We start from the raw sequence: 24,582 nt of genomic DNA, 5'->3' as shown, positions 1-24,582 counted from the left end.
TTTTTCTATTAGTTGTGAAGACATTAATATTTATTATAATTTCTTATGAAACAAACAAATACACAAAGGCGCTTACAGGAACATCAACAAAGAACACTAGCAGTAAAACAAGTGACATTACATCTGAATTGAAACAGTGCCACAAGAAAACAGAGAAAAGATCCAATAGTCATCCTCATCCAATTGTCTTTTGTCAGAACTCTCCCCATATTGTATTTCCAAATCCAAGGTGCTTGGCATTTAACTGGCACCCGGGGTGGCGAGAGAGAAGAGGAAATGGGTAAGCCAGGGTTCATTAGGCAGAGCAGCAACCTTTCTCAGTAGCCACTTCACCTTGAAGCACCTCCACTACTTTCTGCAGGATTCTCCACTGTTCTGTATGAGCTGTGTTTTGCGCTCACACCCAGAGAAAGGGGTCGTGGAGAGGAGAAGAGAGGTGAGGTAGGAGGTGGTAAGAGAGCCCCGTTACAACCGGCCCTTCTTGGCAGCAGCCGCTTTGCTCTCCAGCTCCTCCACTACTTTGTTCAGCAGCCTGGGGTCCAGGTGGAAGTAGACGTAAAGTTCCCTCTCTCGCCTGAGGAGAGGGCTGTGGTCCAGCTGGGAGCGTTTACCCCGGACCTCCCCCATCACGTCCTGCATCAGCCTGTACAGACTGTTCTGCTGGACTTCCAGTTCTCCCAGCTTCACTGTCAACTCCTGGAGAGAGGGGGAGGGGAGGAGGAGAGGGTACAATGGAAAGGAAAGACAGGGGAGAAAGGAAGGGTGGAGGGAAAGAGGCTTTTAGTAGACATCCAGAGAGACACGTCAGATCACTGCTAGCTAGTGCTGATAAAGTAACGAATAGTGGGGACACTAACTTAAAAGTCTATCCTGGACTGCAAGAACAGTCTCAGTATTTTCTCACATCTGCATACCACAAGTGGTTGAGCTTTTCTAGAATACTGACTGACATACACGCACCGATGGTTATTCACAGCTTTATTGACAATAAGACATTTAAAAACAACGACACGTTTTAGAGAGAAACGAAAGTGTCTCTTTACTGCAGGGGGAACTGAGATGAAACCCTGTATGAACTGAGATGAAACCCTGTATGGAGCAAACATGAATTTAGTACATTTTACACAGAGGAAGAAGAGGACCAAGGGAGTGAAAAGGTTCCCCGTTGACCTGGAAGAAATAAACGTGTGCGCTTTACATATTGTACATTACAGAAGTGCCAGTGCCTCATTGTCCAGTCACTACACAAAACCCATTTACAAATGCAGTGTTCTAAAAGTGAAGCATCACCAGTGAATCCACCACTAAACAGAATTCGATTCATTTCAAAATACTGTATTTATCAAACAACGGGCAATTACTCCGGCAGCAGTGCAAATTATGTATAAACCCATAGGACCTGTGTGCTACCACTTCCTCTCCCAAACGTGTTTTATAATAAAACTCTGCTAACTCACGCTACTTTGAGAAGACGACAACGATAACGAGGAAGTGTGGGTGTTCAGAAACGTACCTGTGCGTTGGGGCAGAGATCCTGGTCAAATGACATCGCCGTAGGACATACCTGCGGCGCCAAGATCAGCTGCTGCAACCCCGAGAAGGTTGCCCGGCGCAACGCCTCGCAGTCGCTGTGGAGACGGGCGCCCGTGTAGTGCTGTTGCCGGGCGGCCCCGGCCAGGGCCTCGCGGCAGGATTGGAGCTCCCCCTGGAGGTCGCGGGCGGCACTTTCCAACCCCTCGTAGGTACGGAAGGGCTCCTCGCGGCCACCACGTTCTGAGGCGTGGCCTGACTCTAGGATCCGGAGAAGCCTGGGGGAGCGAGAGGTGTGTCACATACTGTATATTAGGGCTGGGAATTGCCAGGGACCTCACGATACGATATCATATCACGATATGTATCGCGATTTGATGTTACAAACATATTGCTCACTATGTTTGCTGCAGAGAGAAAAGAGCATGAGAAAACGAGTTTTGATCAGTAACCAGATTTACATTCATTCAACCTTTATGAGTCGTTAAAAAAAATGCCCAATGAAAATTGTCAGTCGACAAAACACGCTAGACAATCTGGGATCTTTTTGTATCATGCGAGAAATGGAGGTGGAAACACTTATGCGCAAATAATGACATAACAACCATCGTATCGAAGTAAACTTGGAGTCACACGATGATATGGTGTGTGGTCCTCCCACTACGACTCGGGAAACCATACAGTTTATTTAGCTACATATGAAATAAGGGATGAACTTCACAGGGTGGTGAATGTGCACGGTGATGACCTTGATGCTCCTTTCCAATAAATATCGAGGGTCTTATTCTGTTGACATGATGATCGATGCTTGACTGCCATTTGACAAATTAAATTAACCGTGCTCTTTTGTCCATCATCTTATTATGTAGGCTATAACCGCACGTGTCAATACCAGAGCGCTATATAACAAAATGTGGGGTTTTATTGCAGAATTTAACAGCAAAAGTAATTGTTACGGGGCCTCCTGAGTGGTGCAGCGGTCTAAGGCACTGCATTGCAATGCTAGCTGTGCAACTAGAGATCGTGGTTCGAGTCCAGGCTCTGTCGCAGCCGGCCACGACCGGGAGACCCATGGGGCGCAGCACAATTGGCCCAGCATCTTCCGGGTTAGAGGGTTTGGCCGGCAGGGATGTCCCATCTTGTCCCATCGCGCACGAGCGACTCCTGTGGCGGGCGCAACGCACGCTGATGCGGTCGCCAGGTGTACGGTGTTTCCTCCGACAAATTGGTGCGGCTGGCTTCCGGGTTAAGCGGGCATTGTGACAAGAAGCAGTGCGGCTTGGCTGTGTTTCGGAGGACGCACGGCTCCCAACCTTCGCCTCTCCCGAGTCCGTACGGGAGTTGCAGCGATGGGACAAGACTAACGACCAACTGGATACCACAAAATTGGGGAGAGAAAGGGGTAAAAAAAAGAAAGAAAGATATTTTATGTGCATTACGTTATCACGCAGACTTTTATCCGCAACAAGTCAATTTGATGGGAACATCTCTGGTGGTAAAATGTGCTTACTTTATTTTTGTGGATTTTAGAATATTTGTATAAAAATCTGTCGCCAACTGGATGGAACCTAGCTAGCTAGTCAGGGAAATAAGTGCTGAAAACATTTTGGCTCACTAATTATAAACACAGAATGGAGAAAAAAGTTTGGGTGCAGGTACAGCCGATTAACGCTAACTATATTTACAAATTGACACTTGAGTCAAATATCGATATATCCCCCAAAAATAATATTATGATATGCAACTGTATCTCGACCCCCCCCCCCCCCCCCAAATCATTACTGTACTGTATATCAATGCACTGTGTTGCATATTGCTTTTAGTGTGAGAGAAGCAAATACATCTGGGTCGCTTTCAGTGAAATGGGAAAGAACTACCTAAACCTGTCCAATTTGCTTCAGTGTGCCTGACTGAGCACGACCCTGGTTCCTGTCCTCCTCTAATCCCTACCTGGTGAAGGATGCATCCTTGGAGCTGATGATGGACTGAGGACTGGGTCTAGGGTTATGGGACAGCTCAGGATGGGCTAGGGCCTGGATCCTGAGGGCTGCCTCTTCTCCTCCCTCCCCCAGCCGGACTGCCACCTCCCCAAGCTGCTTCAGCACCTGCCTACCCATCCTCAGCTCCATCTCCTGGGCCAGGAGGAGCAGCTCAAATGAGGCCTTTTGCCGCAGGAGGTGGTCTCGGACCTAGATGGAGAGATGAATGAATGGATGGATAGAGAGAGACAGAACGTTATTATCCTCTAAGGAGGGCAACAATAGAAACACTGAATATACGTACAAGATGATACTGATGGACTGGATGATGATATTTTTTTTTTCACCTGGTGTTCAAAACTAAATGATGGGAAAATCCATGCAGATATGAACATGGATATTCTAACAAGATCCAAAACAGCATTTGTACAAAACTAAGTAACTGTACCTGCTCCTGTCTGGAGGTGTAGTAGTCCTGCCTGGCGAGCTGCAGGTCCAGGTCTCCCCTCACCACGGGCACGTTGAGCAGCCTGGCGCTCTCCCTCAGAGCAGCCGGTACAGACACCTGGAGGAGAGACTCCAGATCAGCCGTCACGCCCTGCAGCTCACGCCTAGACACGGCTTCACGCGCCTGGAGAGCAGAGGTGGAGTTGGTGGTGCCCTGGGAGAGGAGAGAAAGAACGATAAAGGTTGCATTAGAGAGTAGGTATGATTATATTTGTTTGTAAGGCTGGTGTGATTGTGTGTACAGACTACAGAGCATGCAACACTTACAAACCAACAGCACTAAAGACTAAGGCTGATCTGTGGTAGATGTACTACTCTAGTCTCTAACCCTCTCCAGGTCCTTACCTTGGTGAATGACTGCAGGTTCCCCGTGATCCACTCCAGCCCAACCCTGACTCCCTGCTCTTCTGCCCTGGCCTTGATCAGCTGGTGCTGGGCTACCATATGACCCCACTGGAGCCTGGCCATCTCCTTCCTCCTCTGCTCCACCACTCTCTCCTCCACCTCTTTTCCATCCTTCTCCTTTATTTCATCCCCGTCATCGCAGACGCTGAGGTCCAGGAGCTGGAAGCGTTCGGAGCAGGAGGTCTCCACCATGTTGCTGATGCCCTGGAAGAACTGGCGCTGGGTGAGGGCGGCCAGGGCCTTTGTGTTAAGCTCCTCCTGGTGGAGGTAGGGCTCCAGGGACAGCTGGGAGAGCAGGACAGGGGGCCCTGGAGGGGTGGTGGTCACAGAACCAGCAGCCTCTCCCTGGGCCTTTCCTTCGTTGGACACTGAGTCTATTTTGAGGAATGATCCTAGCCTTTTCACCTCGTCTGTGAGGTTCTGTAGCGCAGCGTTGGTTCCGGCGTTCTCCGCCCCCAGCGCCGCGTTGACGTCCTTCAGCCTGCTGGCGGTGACGTCCTGCTGGGAGGCCAATCGGAGCGCAACGTCGGCCCGGGCGGTGGCGAGCACCTGCAGCTTCTTGTACCTGCGCTGTTTCAGCTGCTTCTCCTTTTGCAGAGCAGATAGCTCTGCCTCTAGGTCCTCCACGCTCACCTCCCCCTCCGCTGAGGAAGGACCGACCACACCTACTCCAGCAACAGGCCCACAGGTCTTGAGGACCTCCTCCAGCGCGGTCCCATCGAGGATGGGCTTGCCAGAGTTGCGGAGGGCCTTGAAGGCCCGGGCCTCCTCCGGGGTGAGCACGTTTCCCTGGTTGAGGGTGCGGCAGACGAAGCGCAGGAGTTGGAGGTTTTCCGGAGCGCAGTCGAAGAGCCAGTCAAACTCAGAGCCCTTTAGGGATGGGGTGCCCGGGTAACCTAGGCGACCCAACGCCTCCACGAACTGACCACCGTCTAACATGATGACAGCACTCTACAGGCTACCAAACGGTCAGAGGCAGTAGGGTCAAGTTATACAGATGAGAATTGACAGAAAGATTATCAACGACATTTACACTGTAAAATCATAGTCACTCAATAGAAATTAGGGGTGTAGCGGTACACGTATTCGTAACGAACTGTTGGGTATGGGGACCTCTGTCCGGGCCGCACTGTGAACCCAAATGAATAAATAGAAAAATTATAAATAAAAATATTAAACACTAGGCCTATAGGCTATGCCTACACTGCTTTGTATGCCTCAAGTAAATCTGAGATGAACTTGATTCTATGCGCACATTGTAATCAAAATTCGAATCAAAACGTATTTTTGTACGATGACGAGTGTGTGTCGCTACTGCTGAACGAGAACAGCCTTTGCAACTGCCAACACCTCAAACATGTTGACACATTTACGGTGACATAAACCCAGTATTCCTACCACCGGAGCAAGATGAACCGCAGTCGATTCTGACCGGGCCAAATCAATTACATGAGCGATAGGTCTGCTTATAGCCACATATGTGCGACCATTCTCGGTGGTTGAGAAGAATGGCGTTTCAGCACCTTGTGGAAGTGGTCCATTAATTACAAACTTTGCCCTCTTGCACCTTCAGTACCAGTCAAACAGTTTGGACACACCTACTCATTCCAGGGTTTCTATTTTTACTATTTTCTACATTGTAGAATAATAGTGAAGACCTCACATCTATGAAATAACACATATGGAATCATGTATTAACCAACAACAACAAAAAAAGTGTTAAACAAACCAAAATATATTTTATATTTGAGATTCTTCAAAGTAGTCACCCCTTGCCTTGATGACAGCCTTGCACACTCTTGGCATTCTCTCAACCAGTTTTGCTTTGTTTAACTGACTGAGTATCCCATTTCGGCAGATGGATGGACCTCCTGGGTTACAGAGCGCTAGTTAAGAATAAATGAAAAGTGGGAAACGAAAAGTAGGACTACTGTGCTAAACACACGCCCCCTTTATGAGTGACACAAGTGAGCAAATTTCTCTCTTTGCAACATAGCATAAGCTTATACATTGTCTGAGCCATGTTTACATATTGATTTCACACACATTTTGCACTTCAATTCAGTGTTGTTGATTTAAGAAAATTTAAAAAGTGTTGTTATTTCTGATTGTGCACTCATCAGGCATTTTATGACCTATGATCATATGGAATAAGGAATACCAAGACTTTATTTTCTTAAACAAATTAACTACAGTAACTGTTGGCATTTCATTTTCCACTGTTCAGAAAACAAATCCTTACCCCCAAAACCACAATAAGTACTGAACCATGGTGAACCGCTACACCCCTACTAGAAATGGTACCATCAAGCAGTGCTTCCCCTATATTCATTTAGCAGGGGTGCTGCCACCCTGCAGAAATAAATCCTAGGGGAAACACTGATCAAAGCAAGACAATTTCCTGTGGAGAAGACGGTCCCTGAAATGAGGCATCCTCCCCAGTCTCAACTAACCATTTTAAATGTGAAATCTGTAAGGACAAACAAGTTGTTAGGAGCAGAGTTTCTCCGCCCTGATCATCGCCTGTATGTCAGTCAAAAATATCCACTATTAGATGGGTAGTTAGGTAACTCACGTAGAAATACTTAACCAAACATTTGTTTTGTTTAACTATAACTGGTATGACAGTGAAACTGTCAGTGTCCTTTACGTTACAGGCTAGCTAACTAACGATAGAATAAAAGTTGTTTCACGGATAGCTATGCAAGCTAGCTAACGTTAGCAAACTAACGTTAACTGCTAGCCACAGCATCATTCATGCTATATAACGAACGCCTGAGGCTCGTGAAGTGAATACATTTTCCAAAACCACCATCAATTCTGAAGTAATTGGTCCATCTGTTTTTAGTATTATTTTACCTTGCCAAGTAATTTCGACGAAGAAATCCGTTTCAGGCTTGTTTTCCGACAGTTTCTCTGGTAGAAGGAAACGGGTAACAGTTAGCCAAAAGTAGGCTAGATAAATGCGCGCGTTCTTATCCAAAATGAATTCACGCCCGAAACGTTGCGTATACCACGTCACGCGGATCGGCTAACAACCTTTTTAGCCAATGAGAAAGTAGTCGAGCACAGCCTACCCACGCTCTCTTTGTCCTTTCCATGAAATTTTGATAGTTCTTTCATTCTGCATGGAGAGCAGTGACCGGTATGTATGCATTTGTTGATAATTTATTCGAAGTGAGTTTTGCTGAGTCCTGCATGGTATTAAACCACGGGCATGGAGAGAAATTCTTAGATAGTTTCTTCACTGGTTGTGGTTGACAGCCCACTGTGAAGCGGGCTTGCATGGCATTCACTTTGCAGCAATGCACAGCGCTCGCCTAGGTTCTGCAAGTCATTTTTCTAGCAAGCTAAGCTAGTGCAGTAGATTGCAAATAATAGACAGTGCAAACTCTTAAATCCATGTGAATTTAGCTATTCTAGATAGCAGCCTGCACTACAGTCAGTATTGTTCAGTACTGTAAATCAATGCATATACTGAACAAAGTAAACAGCATATTCTTTCACAGTTGTGCATCTTCTGGCACCAGTGCACTCTTTCCTGCACAGCCCCCTTGTGTGTGTGTGTGTGTGTGTGTGTGTGTGTGTGTGTGTGTGTGTGTTGATCTCACTTTCTCTCTCTGTCTTTGAATAATCTTTGTTGAAGTATTCAAGTTTCTCATCATCCTGCTATGATAGACGCATGTGGGTATTTCAACTGTCTCTATTGCATTTCTTCACTTTTGACTGTTTTAGATCTCAAAGTCTGATATTTGTATATAGGTGACTTGACAGTAAACATGTTGCTAAATGTAGGATACTTAAGTAGAAATGGTTGCTGTAATGGGGAAATTTAACTGAAGTTCATATTCAGTTTAGAGTGATCTTTAGCATATTTATATATTTTCCCTCTCTGATATACGCATTATTTCCAGTGTTCTGTTTGTGAAACTCTAGGTGTGGGTTGATGGTCACTAGACTTGATAGTGAATGTTATGGATTATTTCCATCTCTGTTGATAGTGATTGACACCAGGCTGGAGGTCCAAGTACAAGGACATTGATTATTCACTGTTGTATTGATGACATTGTGTGAACACGGTGTGGTTCTGTTGCAAGCTCAGTCACTTCCTTTTTGTTTGTCTTCCTACAAGCCTCTCGGGCTGGTGTTTACAGAATGTTTTGGTGCTGTCTGAGTAGGATATAAAGGGCCTGTCTCCAAAAGGTTTGCTAGACATTTTCTCTGCTTCTGTGCTGGAGGTGTCTCCCTATTACAACTTGTAATACACCAAATAGATTTTTTTTGACTGACTGCTCTTCTCTTTACCTTGAAATTCCTAGTACGTATAGAAAAGAAGAAACGGTTCCCTAGATGAGCTCTGAGGTCACTTCATATTTTGGTATAGCAAGTAACTAGGTACTAAGTAAACAACCTATTCTTTCAGTTGTCCAAAGCAAAGAGCCATGGTTCAAGCCAAGACCTGGGTCCTGACACGTCACTTTGAAGGCTTCCCGAAGGACAGCAACTTTGAGCTGAAGCTGGAGCAGCTGCCAGAGCCTAAAGATGGAGGTAATGACTGTGAAGGTCTCATCTGCACTATTACTGAGGTTATCTGGACCTGTACTTGTACTAAATACAACATTCCTGTACCTGACTAAAGCCAAGTGATGTCATACATTTTCATGTTTTTGTTTTTTTCTGTTTCAGAGGTGCTTTTGGAGGCACTGTTTCTCAGTGTAGATCCATACATGAGGTAGGAGAAAATTCCAAAAGAAAAATGGACAGGGAGGGATTCCCCTAACATTTGCCACCGGATGTTTTTTGTCATGACTCATGTAATGTGATATCTATAAGGAATATGATCAAATGTAAATAGCCCGGGTGGCCAATTAATTGTTCAGCAGTCTTATGGCTTGGGGGTAGAAGCTGTTAAGGAGCTTTTTGGTCCCAGACTTAGCGCTCCGGTACTGCTTACCGTGCGGTAGCAGAGAGAACAGTCTATGACTTGGGTGACTGGAGTCTTTGACAGTTTTTTGGGCCTTCCTCTAACACCGCATAGTGATGTACTGGGCTGTACGCACTGTAGCGTCTTACGGTCAGATGCCGAGCAGTTGCCATACCAGCGCCGCGTTGACGTCCTTCAGCCTGCTGGCGGTGACGTCCTGCTGGGAGGCCAATCGGAGCGCAACGTCGGCCCGGGCGGTGGCGAGCACCTGCAGCTTCTTGTACCTGCGCTGTTTCAGCTGCTTCTCCTTTTGCAGAGCAGATAGCTCTGCCTCTAGGTCCTCCACGCTCACCTCCCCCTCCGCTGAGGAAGGACCGACCACACCTACTCCAGCAACAGGCCCACAGGTCTTGAGGACCTCATCCAGCGCGGTCCCATCGAGGATGGGCTTGCCAGAGTTGCGGAGGGCCTTGAAGGCCCGGGCCTCCTCCGGGGTGAGCACGTTTCCCTGGTTGAGGGTGCGGCAGACGAAGCGCAGGAGTTGGAGGTTTTCCGGAGCGCAGTCGAAGAGCCAGTCAAACTCAGAGCCCTTTAGGGATGGGGTGCCCGGGTAACCTAGGCGACCCAACGCCTCCACGAACTGACCACCGTCTAACATGATGACAGCACTCTACAGGCTACCAAACGGTCAGAGGCAGTAGGGTCAAGTTATACAGATGAGAATTGACAGAAAGATTATCAACGACATTTACACTGTAAAATCATAGTCACTCAATAGAAATTAGGGGTGTAGCGGTACACGTATTCGTAACGAACTGTTGGGTATGGGGACCTCTGTCCGGGCCGCACTGTGAACCCAAATGAATAAATAGAAAAATTATAAATAAAAATATTAAACACTAGGCCTATAGGCTATGCCTACACTGCTTTGTATGCCTCAAGTAAATCTGAGATGAACTTGATTCTATGCGCACATTGTAATCAAAATTCGAATCAAAATGTATTTTTGTACGATGACGAGTGTGTGTCGCTACTGCTGAACGAGAACAGCCTTTGCAACTGCCAACACCTCAAACATGTTGACACATTTACGGTGACATAAACCCAGTATTCCTACCACCGGAGCAAGATGAACCGCAGTCGATTCTGACCGGGCCAAATCAATTACATGAGCGATAGGTCTGCTTATAGCCACATATGTGCGACCATTCTCGGTGGTTGAGAAGAATGGCGTTTCAGCACCTTGTGGAAGTGGTCCATTAATTACAAACTTTGCCCTCTTGCACCTTCAGTACCAGTCAAACAGTTTGGACACACCTACTCATTCCAGGGTTTCTATTTTTACTATTTTCTACATTGTAGAATAATAGTGAAGACCTCACATCTATGAAATAACACATATGGAATCATGTATTAACCAACAACAACAAAAAAAGTGTTAAACAAACCAAAATATATTTTATATTTGAGATTCTTCAAAGTAGTCACCCCTTGCCTTGATGACAGCCTTGCACACTCTTGGCATTCTCTCAACCAGTTTTGCTTTGTTTAACTGACTGAGTATCCCATTTCGGCAGATGGATGGACCTCCTGGGTTACAGAGCGCTAGTTAAGAATAAATGAAAAGTGGGAAACGAAAAGTAGGACTACTGTGCTAAACACACGCCCCCTTTATGAGTGACACAAGTGAGCAAATTTCTCTCTTTGCAACATAGCATAAGCTTATACATTGTCTGAGCCATGTTTACATATTGATTTCACACACATTTTGCACTTCAATTCAGTGTTGTTGATTTAAGAACATTTAAAAAGTGTTGTTATTTCTGATTGTGCACTCATCAGGCATTATATGACCTATGATCATAAGGAATACCAAGACTTTATTTTCTTAAACAAATTAACTACAGTAACTGTTGGCATTTCATTTTCCACTGTTCAGAAAACAAATCCTTACCCCCAAAACCACAATAAGTACTGAACCATGGTGAACCGCTACACCCCTACTAGAAATGGTACCATCAAGCAGTGCTTCCCCTATATTCATTTAGCAGGGGTGCTGCCACCCTGCAGAAATAAATCCTAGGGGAAACACTGATCAAAGCAAGACAATTTCCTGTGGAGAAGACGGTCCCTGAAATGAGGCATCCTCCCCAGTCTCAACTAACCATTTTAAATGTGAAATCTGTAAGGACAAACAAGTTGTTAGGAGCAGAGTTTCTCCGCCCTGATCATCGCCTGTATGTCAGTCAAAAATATCCACTATTAGATGGGTAGTTAGGTAACTCACGTAGAAATACTTAACCAAACATTTGTTTTGTTTAACTATAACTGGTATGACAGTGAAACTGTCAGTGTCCTTTACGTTACAGGCTAGCTAACTATGTAAATAGTCCGGGTGGCCAATTAATTGTTCAGCAGTCTTATGGCTTGGGGGTAGAAGCTGTTAAGGAGCTTTTTGGTCCCAGACTTAGCGCTCCGGTACTGCTTACCGTGCGGTAGCAGAGAGAACAGTCTATGACTTGGGTGACTGGAGTCTTTGACAGTTTTTTGGGCCTTCCTCTAACACCGCATAGTGATGTACTGGGCTGTACGCACTGTAGCGTCTTACGGTCAGATGCCGAGCAGTTGCCATACCAGGCGGTGATGCAGTCGGTCAGGATGCTCTCCGGTGCAGCTGTAGAACTTTGAGGATCTGGGGACCCATGCCAAATCTTTTCAGTCTCCTGAGAAGGAAAAGGGGTTGTCGTGTCCTCTTCATGACTATCTTGGTGATGTGGAAACCAAGGAACTTGAAACACTCGACCCGCTCCACTTCAGCCCCGTCGATGTTAATAGGTGCCTGTTCGGCCTTCCTTTTCCTGTAGTCCACGATCAGCTCCTTTGTCTTACTCACATTCAGGGAGAGGTTGTTGTCCTGGCACCACACTGCCAGGTCTCTGATCTTCTTCCTATAGGCTGTCTCATTGTTGTTGGTGATCAGGCCTACCGCTGTTGTGTCGTCAGCAAGCTTAATGATGGTGTTGGAGTCGTGGTTGACTACGCAGTCGGGGGTGAACAGGGAGTACAGGAGGGGACTGAGAACGCACCCCTGAGGGGCCCCAGTGTTGAGGATCAGTGTGGCAGATGTTACTCTTCATATTAGAACATTGAAAGTTCTCTGAACAGTATAGACTTTTCCATAACATTACTAAATCACATCCTTCAGTAGATAGTACAGAAAAACATTGCATCTGATTGTTCTCCTGCCATCTGTGGTTGTTTCCAGACCGTTCAGCCGAGTGCGTATGAAGGAGGGGGAAGTGATGATCGGAACTCAAGTGGCCAAGTAAGGAAAATAAACAAGGCTACATCCCAAATGGCACCCTATTCCCTACATAGTGCACTGCTTTTAGGTCCCTGGTCAAAAGCAGTGCACTATGCAGGGAATGAGGTGCCATTTGGGATGCAGGCCAAATTATCTGCCTTTCATCTCTCTACCATGGGGTGACATGCATGCCTGCTGTTTACTGGAAGAGAATAAGTCCTGCACCTGTTATTCATTTCTGAGGCCATAGATTATTCTTCATGACTTCAGATGTAAGAGAACAAATTGAATGTACTTGGCAGTGTGTTCCGAGGTTCCGTTCCTGCCACAAGTGAGTGGTTCAATGTGTTTTCACTGAGAAAGTTTGTTAGTGAGAGTGAGTGAGTCAGCCTGGGAAAATATACAGAACCCAATGACTATTCCCTACCCCCTAGGGCTTTTAAAATTATTTCACTAAATTAAATTGCCTGAGTACTGTCTTTTATAAAGGAGTACAGATACTTCGGGAAAATCCCAAAGGCTTCCATTGACTCTTCCTACAGCATGTCTCCGATCTAGCCTCCGGATAAAACCATTTAGCAACCACTAAGGGTGGTTCATATAGACCCAGATTAAGCATTCTCTGTAACTAAAAAGCACTTTCAATTGCAGACTCTCCATTAAGCATACTTTACGATCTGTGTCTTCTGACACCGGCTTGTTGTAGACAGACTTTAATTATAATTAACAACCCTCATTAATTCAGTTTGTTTATTTGTGTGTGTGTTTTTTTTGTAGGGTGATCCAGAGCAACAACCCAACCTTCCCTGTGGGGTGCCATGTGGTTGGTAGATGCGGCTGGAGGACCCACACTGTGTCTGATGGGACAGGTCTGACATGCCTTCTGTCTGACTGGCCTCAGGATGTCTCCATGTCCCTGGCTCTGGGGGCCATCGGCATGCCAGGGTAAGGAGGAGGGGCTTCCTGAGTGCCAGTGGGTTCTGGGTAAAATATGGGGGGGTCACTATGGGGCTGAACCTCTGGTCACAAAGAGTAGAACATTTATATTTTCATGCCAGAAGAAAAATGCATGTCACGCTCTGGCGTCCTGGGTAAAGAGGGATGCTAACATAACCGTTTATGCTAACAGTGGAGCTAGTGTTGGAGAACTTATAGCACAACTGTTTCATCGTTTTAGCTCACAGAGTAAAGGCAGAAAAAAATGTTGACTTCAAGTCTGCCAGGAAAAGCAGCTGTATGTTTTCCTTCTAGGTTGAAAAAATAAACATTTGGGCCCCAGGTATCTTCGCAAGCAGGTCACGGTCACCACTTATGATCCTGTTCCGCTTTTCCACAGAACTCTTTAAACAGTTTTACTGAATCACAACTCTTTTAATTCGATAATCACAACTATTTTGAATTTAAAATGTTATTACAAGCAGTGTTGGGTTCGAGACCACCTAAAGCGAGACCGATTCAAGACCGAAGCAAATTGTAATTTTGTCAAATCGCCACCATTACAAGAGTTCAAAATGTCCAGTATTTCTGTGTTCAAATTTCAGAAGAATATATGGATTCTTTAGCCAGTCAGAATGGCGGAAAAAAATGGATGCTGAGGGCAAATAGAGTGCCACTCTACAAATTATTACGAACTCAAACAGGCCTATAATAGATAGGAACACTGTTACAATTTCCCCAATCTCCCTTACTAAAAGTGAGCACGGAACATTCAAACCATTTCCCCCACTCTTCCCTACCAGGGAATCAAGGAAATTCTGATGAGCGCCACCAAGTTTGAGGATATTTTTCTACGAAAGTAAAGGACGGTGATGCTACGAGTAAAGTAGGAAACCCAAGTTTCAATAGGTGATAAGATATTCATGTGTCATACATGGAGTGTAAATATTTGGCCTGGTGAAGCAGTTTTATGCGCTGACAATAAAGTAGCTGATAATTCTGAGTTTTTGTCTCAGCTGGTCTTGGGAAGAAATGAGTCCTCATGTCCAAGACTGAGTAAAAATGTATCCAAGACCGAGATACTCAATATGTGGTCACGAGTCTGGACTCGAGTACTACAACACTGATTACAAGTAATTAAATGTTACACATGACTGAAGAGAGGATTGTTTTCAGACGAGGGGGGGAAAGGTAATCAGTGCTTTAGGATGACGAGACAGTTGGTGGTGTTACACAGATGTTGTGTATGATTGCTTGTGTTGATAATGAGTTTGATACGGTTTGTTTTAACGGAGGTAAACTCCATAGACGGCTATCTTACTGTAGCTAGGTGACTATAGTTACATTTCTTATTAAAGAGCTACCCCTCTTTTGCTCTGACTGCAGACTGGTCACCAGTGTGTACGTGCATGGTTTCCAGGAGGTTTGGAATGGAAAAACAAATCACAAAATACACATTTCCTTTTGAATGGAAGTTGTTTTCTATTCCATCTTCCCTTGTGCTCTGACTTCAGGTTGACAGCCCTGTACGGTCTGGAGGAGGTGCTGGGACTTCAGGCTGGAGAGACCCTACTGGTGAACGCTGCAGCTGGGGCCGTGGGCTCCATCGTGGGCCAGATCGCTAAGATCAAGGGCTGCAGGGTTGTGGGCTCCTCTGGGTCCGACGGCAAGGTAAAAAGGGATTAAGATGAAATACTGGGAGGCAAAAATTCTAGTGATCTCTATCTTTACTTATCCTGAAAATGAAAAAGGGGCCATCACTCACTTTTTTATTTTTCCAACGCCAAGGTGGCCTTCCTCAAGGAGCTGGGCTTCGACGAGGCCTTCAACTACAAAACAGTCGGCTCACTGGAGGAGGTCCTGAAGACTGCCTCGCCCGACGGATACGACTGCTTCTTTGAGAACGTAGGTTATAAAGTAGTTAAAGTATTTGGTTGTAGTTATATAAAGTGGTGTAATTCACTCTGGTAGTTGGTAATATTGTTAGATATAGAGGGTTAATATTTAGTAATAAAGTAGTATTTCTCTGGTTTTAATATTGTTAGACATGGATATGAATTGTCAGTATTGGGTAACAGTTATTTCATCTTAACATATTTAGCTCGACATAATGGACATTTCTCCGTTTTCAAGGTGGGAGGCCCTTTCTCCAGTGTCGCCATTCCTCAGATGAAGGAGTTTGGAAGGATAGCTGTGTGCGGCAGCATCTCAACCTATAATGACACCAATCCACAGACAGGTCTGATCTCTCTCTCATCTTCAAAATCATTCAAAGATGTCAACTCTACATTGCCTAACTCGTACTGTATTGTTATGTTGATATGATGTGTTGCTCATTTTAATATTCCACTAGAGGGCGCCATTAGCCAGCATTACACTCAGACTGACCTGTGACCAACTGAATGCATTTCATTCACTCGTGTTTCATTGCATAGTAATTCATCTCGATTAACCCAGAACTAGTCTCACGTAATTGGTCAACTGCTCGATTAAGTTCTGGGTCCAAACATGTTAAGAGAAGGGATCAAGAAATGCTAGAACAAGGAGAGGAACCGGAACGAGACGCTTCACCCTCTCTGAATGTCCCATGTTTGAAAAGATGCTAGCACCAAATAACCAGTAACGAAAAACCCAAACACCGGAACAACTGCTGCTCGTGGTCGTATGCATCTCGCTCAGTCACAAAATATTCTACAGTACCAGTTATGTTTACATAGATCTGGCCATGAGAGATTACATAGAAATGAATGAATAAACATATTGGAACTCTGTGTTCTATTATAAAGGACCACAATGGAAACAAATCTTGACTTTTTGTGTATATAATCCTCTGCCATTTTGGAAGATGTATTTGTTGCTTGGTGTGGCTTCTTTATGCATTTTAAATGGTCAAATCAACAACAACAAAAAATATGCCTATACATCACCTCTCTCTCTCCTATTTCTGTCTCTATATCGATCGATCTACAGTGCATTTGGAAAGTATTCAGAACCCTTGACTTTTTCCACATTTTGTTAAGTTACAGCCTTATTCTAAAAGCGATAACACTTTTTTGACTCAATCTACGCACAATACCCCATAATGACAAAGCGAAAACAGGTTTTTAGAAATTAGTGCACATTGATTTAAAAATAAAAAATATATACCTTATTTACATAAGTATTCAGACCCTTTGCTATGAGACTCGAAATTGAGCTCAGGTGCATCCTGTTTCTATTGATTGTCCTTAAGATGTTTCTACAACTTGGAGTCCACCTGTGGTACCTGTCTATACAAGGTCCCGCAGTTGACAGTGCATCTTAGAGCAAAAACCAAGCCATGAGGTCGGAGGAATTGTCTGTAGAGCTCAGAGACAGGATTGTATCGAGGCACAGATCTGGGGAAGGATACCAAAACATTTCTGCAGCATTGAAGGTCCCCAAGAACACAGCCTCCATCATTCTTGAATGGAAGAAGTTTGGAACCACCGAGACTCTACCTAGAGCTGGCCGCCCGGCCAAACTGAGCAATCGGGGAAGAAGGGCCTTGGTCAGGGAGGTGACCAAGAACACGATGGTCACTGACAGAGCTCCACAGTTCCTCTGTGGAGATGGGAGAACCTTCCAGCTGGACAACCATCTCTGCAGCACTCCACCAATCAGGCCTTTATGGTAGAGTGACCAGACGGAAGCAACTCCTCAGTAAAAGGCACATGACAGCCCGCTTGGAGTTTGCCAAAAGGCACCTAAAGGACTCTCAGACCATGAGAAAAAGGATTCTCTGGTCCGATGAAACTAAGATTGAACTCTTTGGCCTGAATGGCAAGCATCACGTCTGGAGGAAACCTGACACCATCCCTACAGTGAAGCATGGTGGCAGCAGCATCATGCTGTGGGGATGTTTTTCAGCGGCAGGAACTGGGAGACTAGTTAGGATCGAGGAAAAGAGTACAGAGAGCTTCTTGACGAAAACCTGCTCCAGACTGTTCAGGATCTCAGACTGAGGCAAAGGTTCACCTTCCAACAGAACAACAACCCTAAGCAGACAGCCAAGAAAATGCAGGAATGGCTTCAGGACAAGTCTCTGAATATCCTTGAGTGGCCCAGCCAGAGCCCGGACTTGAACCCAATCAAACATCTCTGCAGAGATCTGAAAATAGCTGTGCAGTGACGCTCCCCATCCAACCTGACAGAGTTCAAGAGGATCTGCAGAGAAGAATGGGAGAAACTCCCCAGATACAGGTATTCCAAGCTTGTAGCGTCATGCCCAAGAATACTTGATGCTGTAATCGCTGCCAAAGGTGCTTCAACAAAGTACTGAGTAAAGGGTCTGAATACTTATGGAAATGTCAGTTTGTTTATTACGTTACAGCCTAGAATAAGGCTGTAACATAACAACGTGGAAAAAGTTTAGGGGTCTGAATACTTTCTGAATGCACTGTATCTAATCTTATCTATCAGGCCCATACCCTCACCTGACCATGATCTTCAAGCAGCTAAAGATGGAGGGCTTCATGGTGAGCAGGTGGGAGCATAAGAACCCAGAGTCTCTGATGAGACTCATGGCTTGGAAGAGAGAGGCAAGTACAGTACTTGGGATAAAAACTAGCCCGGGTATCAGTCTGTGCCATCATTCCACTCCTTGCTCATTGTCATGCACACAGTTTAGCAATGACATGGAGTACAAGGAGTGAAATGTTAGCACAAAACCGGTTTGAGATTTCAGGCTAGATAAAACTGTCCGATCATAATCATATCATGACAATTCTATGGGTAACCAATTTGGACACCGTTTTACATATTCTGAATATGTCTTAACTGTACACCCTGCTTGCAGGTATTCACATTTACAATATGAAATGTTTGTCACAGACTATACGTGTGTTCAAATACCCATACTAACAGTGTATACTACATACTATTAGTTCATTTTAGTACACTGTAAACGGAACAGTATCCTTTCAGTTGGGAGTACTAGCCGATCTAGCGGAAGTTGATGCTGTTGCTATGCAACCTCTTGCTAGCAAGTTAGCATAACAAATGGCTAGTTAGACATTTTACGACATAGGGTGTGTTCTTAAATTCAATCTGGAGTGTCAGAGTGCGCTCGTAAATTCAGAGCGTTGTCAGATCATTCGTTTGTAAATTTAGAGCCTTGTCAGATTGTTCGTTTGTAAATTCAGAGCGTTTTGCTCTCGGAGCGCACACTGGACGCGGGGGCCGAAGAGCAGGGTTGATTTGAGCGTTCTGACCTTACAACTGCAGTCAAGCACCCTAGCTAACGTTAGCTAGCTACTTCCAGACACAAATGAGTGACCACTCTGACCATTTTATTCGCCCTAACAGAGCTGGTTAGGCAGTTTGTTACCCAGAGCGTTGGTGACTGTTGCTGGCAACAATTTAACTACGCGTTTTTGCGACGTTAACTGACACCGGCCATATTCAACCAGTGTTGATCGCTCTGCTACACTCAGGAGAATGCTCTGAAATCACAGTAGATAGCCGAAGTGAATTTACGAAGGCACCCGAATGACCATTAAGAACGCACAACGACTATACCATTTAGCTTAGCAAAGAATGACGGGAATAATCAAGTCAAAACGTTGGGTAGTTTATTAACTATAGGCTAACTAACTGCCAAGTTTAATGTATAAGTAGCCAACTAACGTTAGGTAGCTAGCAAACATACCGGTACATACTGTGTGCTGTAATGATATGCTATGTGGTTCGTAAGGACAGCGTAGCTAACAAATTGTCATCCAACATAACGTGTAAGGTAACTTATTTGAAAAGGCATTACTTTATTACATTGCTCAACATTTTAACATTTGTCATAATTAGTTAAAGCAATGAAATTGTATCGGCTATCGTTGGACTTAGGCTGCATATTTTCCGCCATTTTCTTAAAATCTGAAAACGATGCGAAGCCACGCCCATTTCCTGAATTGCATTATGAGCCCTAAAGTAAGGAAATAGCGTCCTTTGTGTGTATACTTAACATTTTGGCAAATTTAGTACGACACCCGGGAACTATTGGCACACTAACTATATCCATACTATGACCAATAAGCATACTATATACTCAATTCACGTCACAAATTGTATGGTTTGTGTGGGTAGCGTGAGTATTCGAACACAGCTTATATACCTAAAGTTACCTACAGTGGCAAGGAAAAAGTATGTGAACCCTTTAGAATTACCTGGATTTCTGCATAAATCGGTCATAACATTTTATCTGATCTTCATTTAAGTCATTCATGTAACTATAGACAAACACAGTCTGCTTGAACTAATAACACACAAACATTTATAATTGTTCATGTCTTTATTGAACACACCATGTAAACATTCACAGTGCAGTATGACAAAGTATGTGAACCCTTGGATGTAATAACAGGTTGACCCTCCTTCGGCAGCAATAACCTCAACCAAACATTTTCTGTAGTTGCGGATCAGACCTGCACAACGGTCAGGAGGAAGTTTGGAACATTCCTCTTTACAAAACGGTTTCAGTTCCACAATATTCTTGGGATGTCTGGTGTGAACAGCTCGAGGTCATGCCACAGCATCTCAATCGGGTTGAGGTCAGGACTGACTGGGCCACTCCAGAAGGCGTATTTCCTTCTGTTCAAGCCCTTCTGTTGTTGATTTAATTCTGTCTTTTGGGTTGTTGTCCTGTTGCGTCACCTAAGTTCTGTTGAGCTTCAATTGGCGGACAAAATGTTTAATTTTTCCGTTGACGATAGCAAGCTGTCCAGGCCCTGAGGCAGCAAAGCAGCCCCAAACCATGATTCTCCCTCCACCATAGTTTAGTTGGGATGAGGTTTTATGTTGGTATGGTGTCCCTTTTTTTCTCCACACATAGTGTTGCGTTTTCCTTCCTTCCAAACAACACAACTTTAGTTTCATCTGTCCACAGAATATTTTGTGGACAGATGTCCACAAAAGGTGCTCTTTTGCAAACTTCAAATGTACAGCAATGTTTTTTTGGGACAGCAGTGGCTTCTTCCATGGTGTCCTCCCATGAACACCATTCTTGTTTACTGTTTGATGTATTGTAGACTCATCCAGAGATGTTAGCATCTTCCAGAGATTTCTGTAAGTCTTTAGTTGACATTCTAGGATTCTTCTTAACCTCATTCTGCACTGTGCTCTTGCAGTCATCTTTGGAGGACGGCCACTCCTAGGGAGAGTAGCAACAGTGCTGAAATTTCATTTATTGACAATTTGTCTTACCGTGGACTGACTTTTAGAGATACTTTTGTAACCCTTTCCAGTTCTATGCAAGTCAACAATTCTTAGTCTTAGGTCTTCTGAGATCTCTTTTGTTCGAGGCATGGTTCACATCAGGCAATGCTTCTTGTGAATAGCAAGATGGGGCAGGGCAGCCCTAAAAAAAAATTATGCGGCAGGGCAGCCCTAACCAAAATCTCCAATCTCGTCTCATTGATTCGACTCCAGGTTAGTTGACTCCTGACTCCAATTAGCTTTGAGAAGCAATTAGCCTAGGGGTTCACATACTTTTCCCAACCTTCACTATGAATGTTTAAATTATGTTTTTAGTTTAACCACACTGTTTGTTTGTCTATAGTTGTAAGTTAGATGAAGATCAGATCAAATTTATGCATAAATCCAGGTAATTCCAAAGGGTTAACATACCTTTTCTTGCCACTGTATACTTTAGATTATACCCAGCTAGCACATAACGTTCTGAACACCATGTTTCTTAAAGCATGGTTGTTGTATTGCATACAACCTTCCCATAATGTTTCCTCATGGTTCTATTTAAAGCAATCATCTGAAACGTTAAGAAACAATGTTCATCTGTGGGAATTTCAGTAGTTCAGCATAACGTTTTCTACAGGTTTCCTCATAGTTCTACATTAGTAACGTTCAAAGAATGTAGTAAGAATATTATTTAATCTTTCTTGTTAAGTGTTCATGTTTGTTGGCCACGCCCACTAATTGGCCACACCTGATCTTAATGAGCGCTAGTTTCCTTTGAAATAGGGTCTGTTTTAAGACTAAAATGAACAGCTTTGTATGAGTTAAATAAGTTAAAAGCAGGGTTGGAACAAAAAAATTTGCGTTACGTTCCGACAAGCAAAAGAAAGTTCTGAACTGGTTTGAACCCCAAAAAAGTGACTGTATATCGTTTTTTGTGGCATCGGAATTAAAATAAAAACCTTTTTTGTAGTTAATAAATCCAATGTGATAACTATAGTATCCTTAACTAGAATTGAAAAGGCTTATCAAATCTTCTCTAATTAAAAATGTCTGAATCACACTTGTAATGTCAGTAGGCTACTAGACTATGCTTCCGAGGGGAGGGGCAGGTTGCCTACACACGCACATCAGGGTTTCCATTAGCCGGTAGGCCTAATTGCCAGCTTTTGCAATTTTCACTTTCTTTCTCAGAACGTTTAAAAAAACGTTTTGTTTTAACAATCAGGAAACTTATGGCTTCGTTCCCAGAATCAATGGGAAACCAAAAACGTACATTCCCACAACTTCCAAGGAACCAAATGTGCTAGCTGGGTGGTGACTGCTGAATGACCATGTCATAATGTTGAGTTTTCATCCACAGGGGAAACTGCAGTGTCGTGAGCAAGTCACTGAAGGCTTTGAGAACATGCCTGCTGCCTTTATGGGAATGCTGCAGGGAGAAAACATTGGAAAAGCTATTGTTAAAGTTTGATGTGGCTTCAGTGGATACTCTATAACCCATAGAATTAGGATTCAAGGAGCATTCTATTCTACCCTTAAGAAAGCCACAGTGTAACTATGACAATGCATTTTGAAATTATTTGTATTGTAGAGTGTATTCGTAGAACAACCCTATTATACCTGCACATCATAATCCGTCCTTGACTCAAAAATGTTTACTTTGTATGAAGTATTAAAGTCTTTTCAGGCTTTTGTTTTGTAAAAACATTGTCTGACTATATATTTTTACTCACAAATCAGTTTCAAATGAATTAATAGGGTTTCATAGACAAGCAAGTAGTAATTTAGTAATGGTAAGATCTGCATCGCCACACAGTACCACATATTTAACATTTACATTTAAGTCATTTAGCAGACGCTCTTATCCAGAGCGACTTACAAATTGGTGCATTCACCTTATGATATCCAGTGGGACAACCACTTTACAATAGTGCATCATCTAAATCTTTTAAGGGGGGGGGGGGTTAGAAGGATTACTTTATCCTATCCCAGGTATTCCTTAAAGAGGTGGTGTTTCAGGTGTCTCCCGAAGGTGGTGATTGACAGATCTAGGTTGTTCTGTCTTATTGCAGGCTATAGCTCTAAAAAATAACTGCTCCAGTTTTAATTTCGTCAACAAAAAGTGACTAAATATTCGTCAAACATTATTTTTCAGTGGCAATTGACGATACTATAACTGACTAAATAGACCCAGAAAAACACAGCCTAGTCTGAACCAGGATCTGGGCTTACAGGAGACGTTGAATGACGATTCTCCTTTAGGTGGATTTGGCGCATGCGCACTTGGTCAAAAAATATATTTATACTGAACAAAAATATAAACACAACATGTAAAGTGTTGGCTGCATGTTCCGTGAACTGAAACAAAACATCCCAGAAATGTACCATATACAAAAAGCTTATTTCTCTCCTTTTCTGCACAAATTTGTTTACATCCATGTTAGTGAGCATTTCTCCTTTGCCAAGATCATCCATCCACTTGACAGGTGTGGCATATCAAGAAGATGACTAAACAGCATGGTCATAACAACCTCTCCGTCAACGTGATCAAGACAAAGGAGATGATTGTGTACTACAGGAAAAGGAGGAACGAGCACGCCCCCCGTTCTCATCGACAGACTGTGGAGGAGCAGGTTGAGAGCTTCAACTTCCTTGGTGTCCACATCACAAACAAACTATCATGGTCTAAACACACCAAGCCAGTCGTGAAGAGGGCCCGACAAAGCCTATTCCCCCTCAGGAGACTGAAAATATTTGGCATGGGTCCTCAGATCCTCAAAAAGTTATACAGCTATACCATCGAGAGCATCCTGACTGGTTGCATCACTGCCTGGTATGGCAACTTCTCGGCCTCCGACCGCAAGGCACTACAGAGGGTAGTGCGTACGGCCCAGTACATCACTGGGGCCAAGCTTCCTGCCATCCAGGACCTCTATACCAGGCGGTGTCAAATGAAGGCTCTAAAAATTGTCAAAGACTCCAGCCATCCTAGTCATGGACTGTTCTCTCTGTTCCCAAATGGCAAGCGGTACCGGAGCACCAATCTAGGTCCAAAAGGCTTCTTAACAGCTTCTACCCCAAAGCAATCAAATGGCTACCCAGACTTTTATTTTTTACTTAACACTAGTCTAAAGAAGGCCAGTTTTATTGCTGCTTTAATCAGTACAACAGTTTTCAGCTGTGCTAACAATTGCAAAAGGGTTTTCTAATGATCAATTAGCCTTTTAAAATGATAATCATGGATTAGCTAACTCAACGTGCCATTGGAACACAGGAGTGATGGTTGCTGATAATGGGCCTCTACGCCTATGTAGATATTCCATTAAAAAAAAATCAGCTTTTTCCAGCTACAATAGTCATTTACGACATTAACAATGTCTACACTGTAGAGTGACCGCTCTAACAATGGAAATGCATGTCCTCGAAGATGGAAGGCAGGTGTCTTTACTCATTATCGTCTCTCACTTTTGTCTCCCGTTATCTAGTCACCAAGTCCTGCAGTTAGAACTAGCCCTGCCGTCACTATTTAGACATTGAGACCACGTATGCATAGGGCTGTGACGTTTACCGTGTAACTGACGGTTAGGGATGAAGAAAAAATAAAATAACCATCAAACCATATAAATAGGCCTACATTCATTTTAGGATAACTTTATTTTATGAAGATAAACTTTACCTAATAGCGGGAGTATTTACTAATCATTATAAAGCAATTGTTTTTCTAACTTTGTCTATTAAAATGTTCTACATCTCCTCTTTCCAACTGACCTTTGATGCTTGACCAGCTAATC

At 43.9% G+C, this 24,582-nt stretch overlaps 2 protein-coding genes across 5 annotated transcripts; one reads left to right on the top strand and one right to left on the bottom strand.

The window, feature by feature from the left end:
• haus3 (HAUS augmin-like complex, subunit 3) lies at positions 1 to 10,704 on the bottom strand. 3 transcript variants are annotated; one of them, XM_029760329.1, is made up of 6 exons: positions 9,521 to 10,704; positions 4,362 to 4,877; positions 3,958 to 4,170; positions 3,481 to 3,719; positions 1,514 to 1,808; positions 1 to 696 (listed from the first exon to the last, which is right to left on the bottom strand). In XM_029760329.1, exons 1-6 carry the CDS (start codon positions 10,001 to 10,003, stop codon positions 466 to 468), a joined length of 1,977 nt encoding a protein of 658 aa, XP_029616189.1. In that variant the 5' UTR covers positions 10,004 to 10,704; the 3' UTR covers positions 1 to 465. The 3 variants fall into 3 exon arrangements, with proteins under 3 accessions (XP_029616189.1, XP_029616190.1, XP_029616188.1); XM_029760330.1 differs by lacking the exon at positions 9,521 to 10,704 and adding an exon at positions 7,281 to 7,437 and having other exon boundaries at positions 1,565 to 1,808; positions 4,362 to 5,379; XM_029760328.1 differs by lacking the exon at positions 9,521 to 10,704 and adding an exon at positions 7,281 to 7,436 and having other exon boundaries at positions 4,362 to 5,379.
• Positions 6,870 to 22,496, top strand: LOC115198413 (prostaglandin reductase 1). Of its 2 annotated transcripts, none has more exons than XM_029760332.1 (10): positions 6,870 to 6,893; positions 8,845 to 8,969; positions 9,108 to 9,153; positions 12,611 to 12,670; positions 13,427 to 13,594; positions 15,100 to 15,256; positions 15,374 to 15,490; positions 15,719 to 15,824; positions 18,026 to 18,144; positions 22,152 to 22,496. In XM_029760332.1, the coding sequence occupies exons 2-10, from the start codon at positions 8,864 to 8,866 to the stop codon at positions 22,260 to 22,262; spliced, it is 990 nt and encodes a 329-aa protein (XP_029616192.1). In that variant the 5' UTR covers positions 6,870 to 6,893; positions 8,845 to 8,863; the 3' UTR covers positions 22,263 to 22,496. The 2 variants fall into 2 exon arrangements, with proteins under 2 accessions (XP_029616192.1, XP_029616191.1); XM_029760331.1 differs by lacking the exon at positions 6,870 to 6,893 and adding an exon at positions 7,459 to 7,566.
• The last annotated feature ends 2,086 nt before the right edge of the window (positions 22,497 to 24,582 follow it).

Source organism: Salmo trutta, chromosome 8, assembly GCF_901001165.1.
Source record: "Salmo trutta chromosome 8, fSalTru1.1, whole genome shotgun sequence".
Taxonomy (NCBI): Eukaryota; Metazoa; Chordata; class Actinopteri; order Salmoniformes; family Salmonidae; genus Salmo; species Salmo trutta.
Note: the sequence above shows the minus strand (reverse complement) of the source record. Positions and strands in the feature narration are given on the sequence as shown.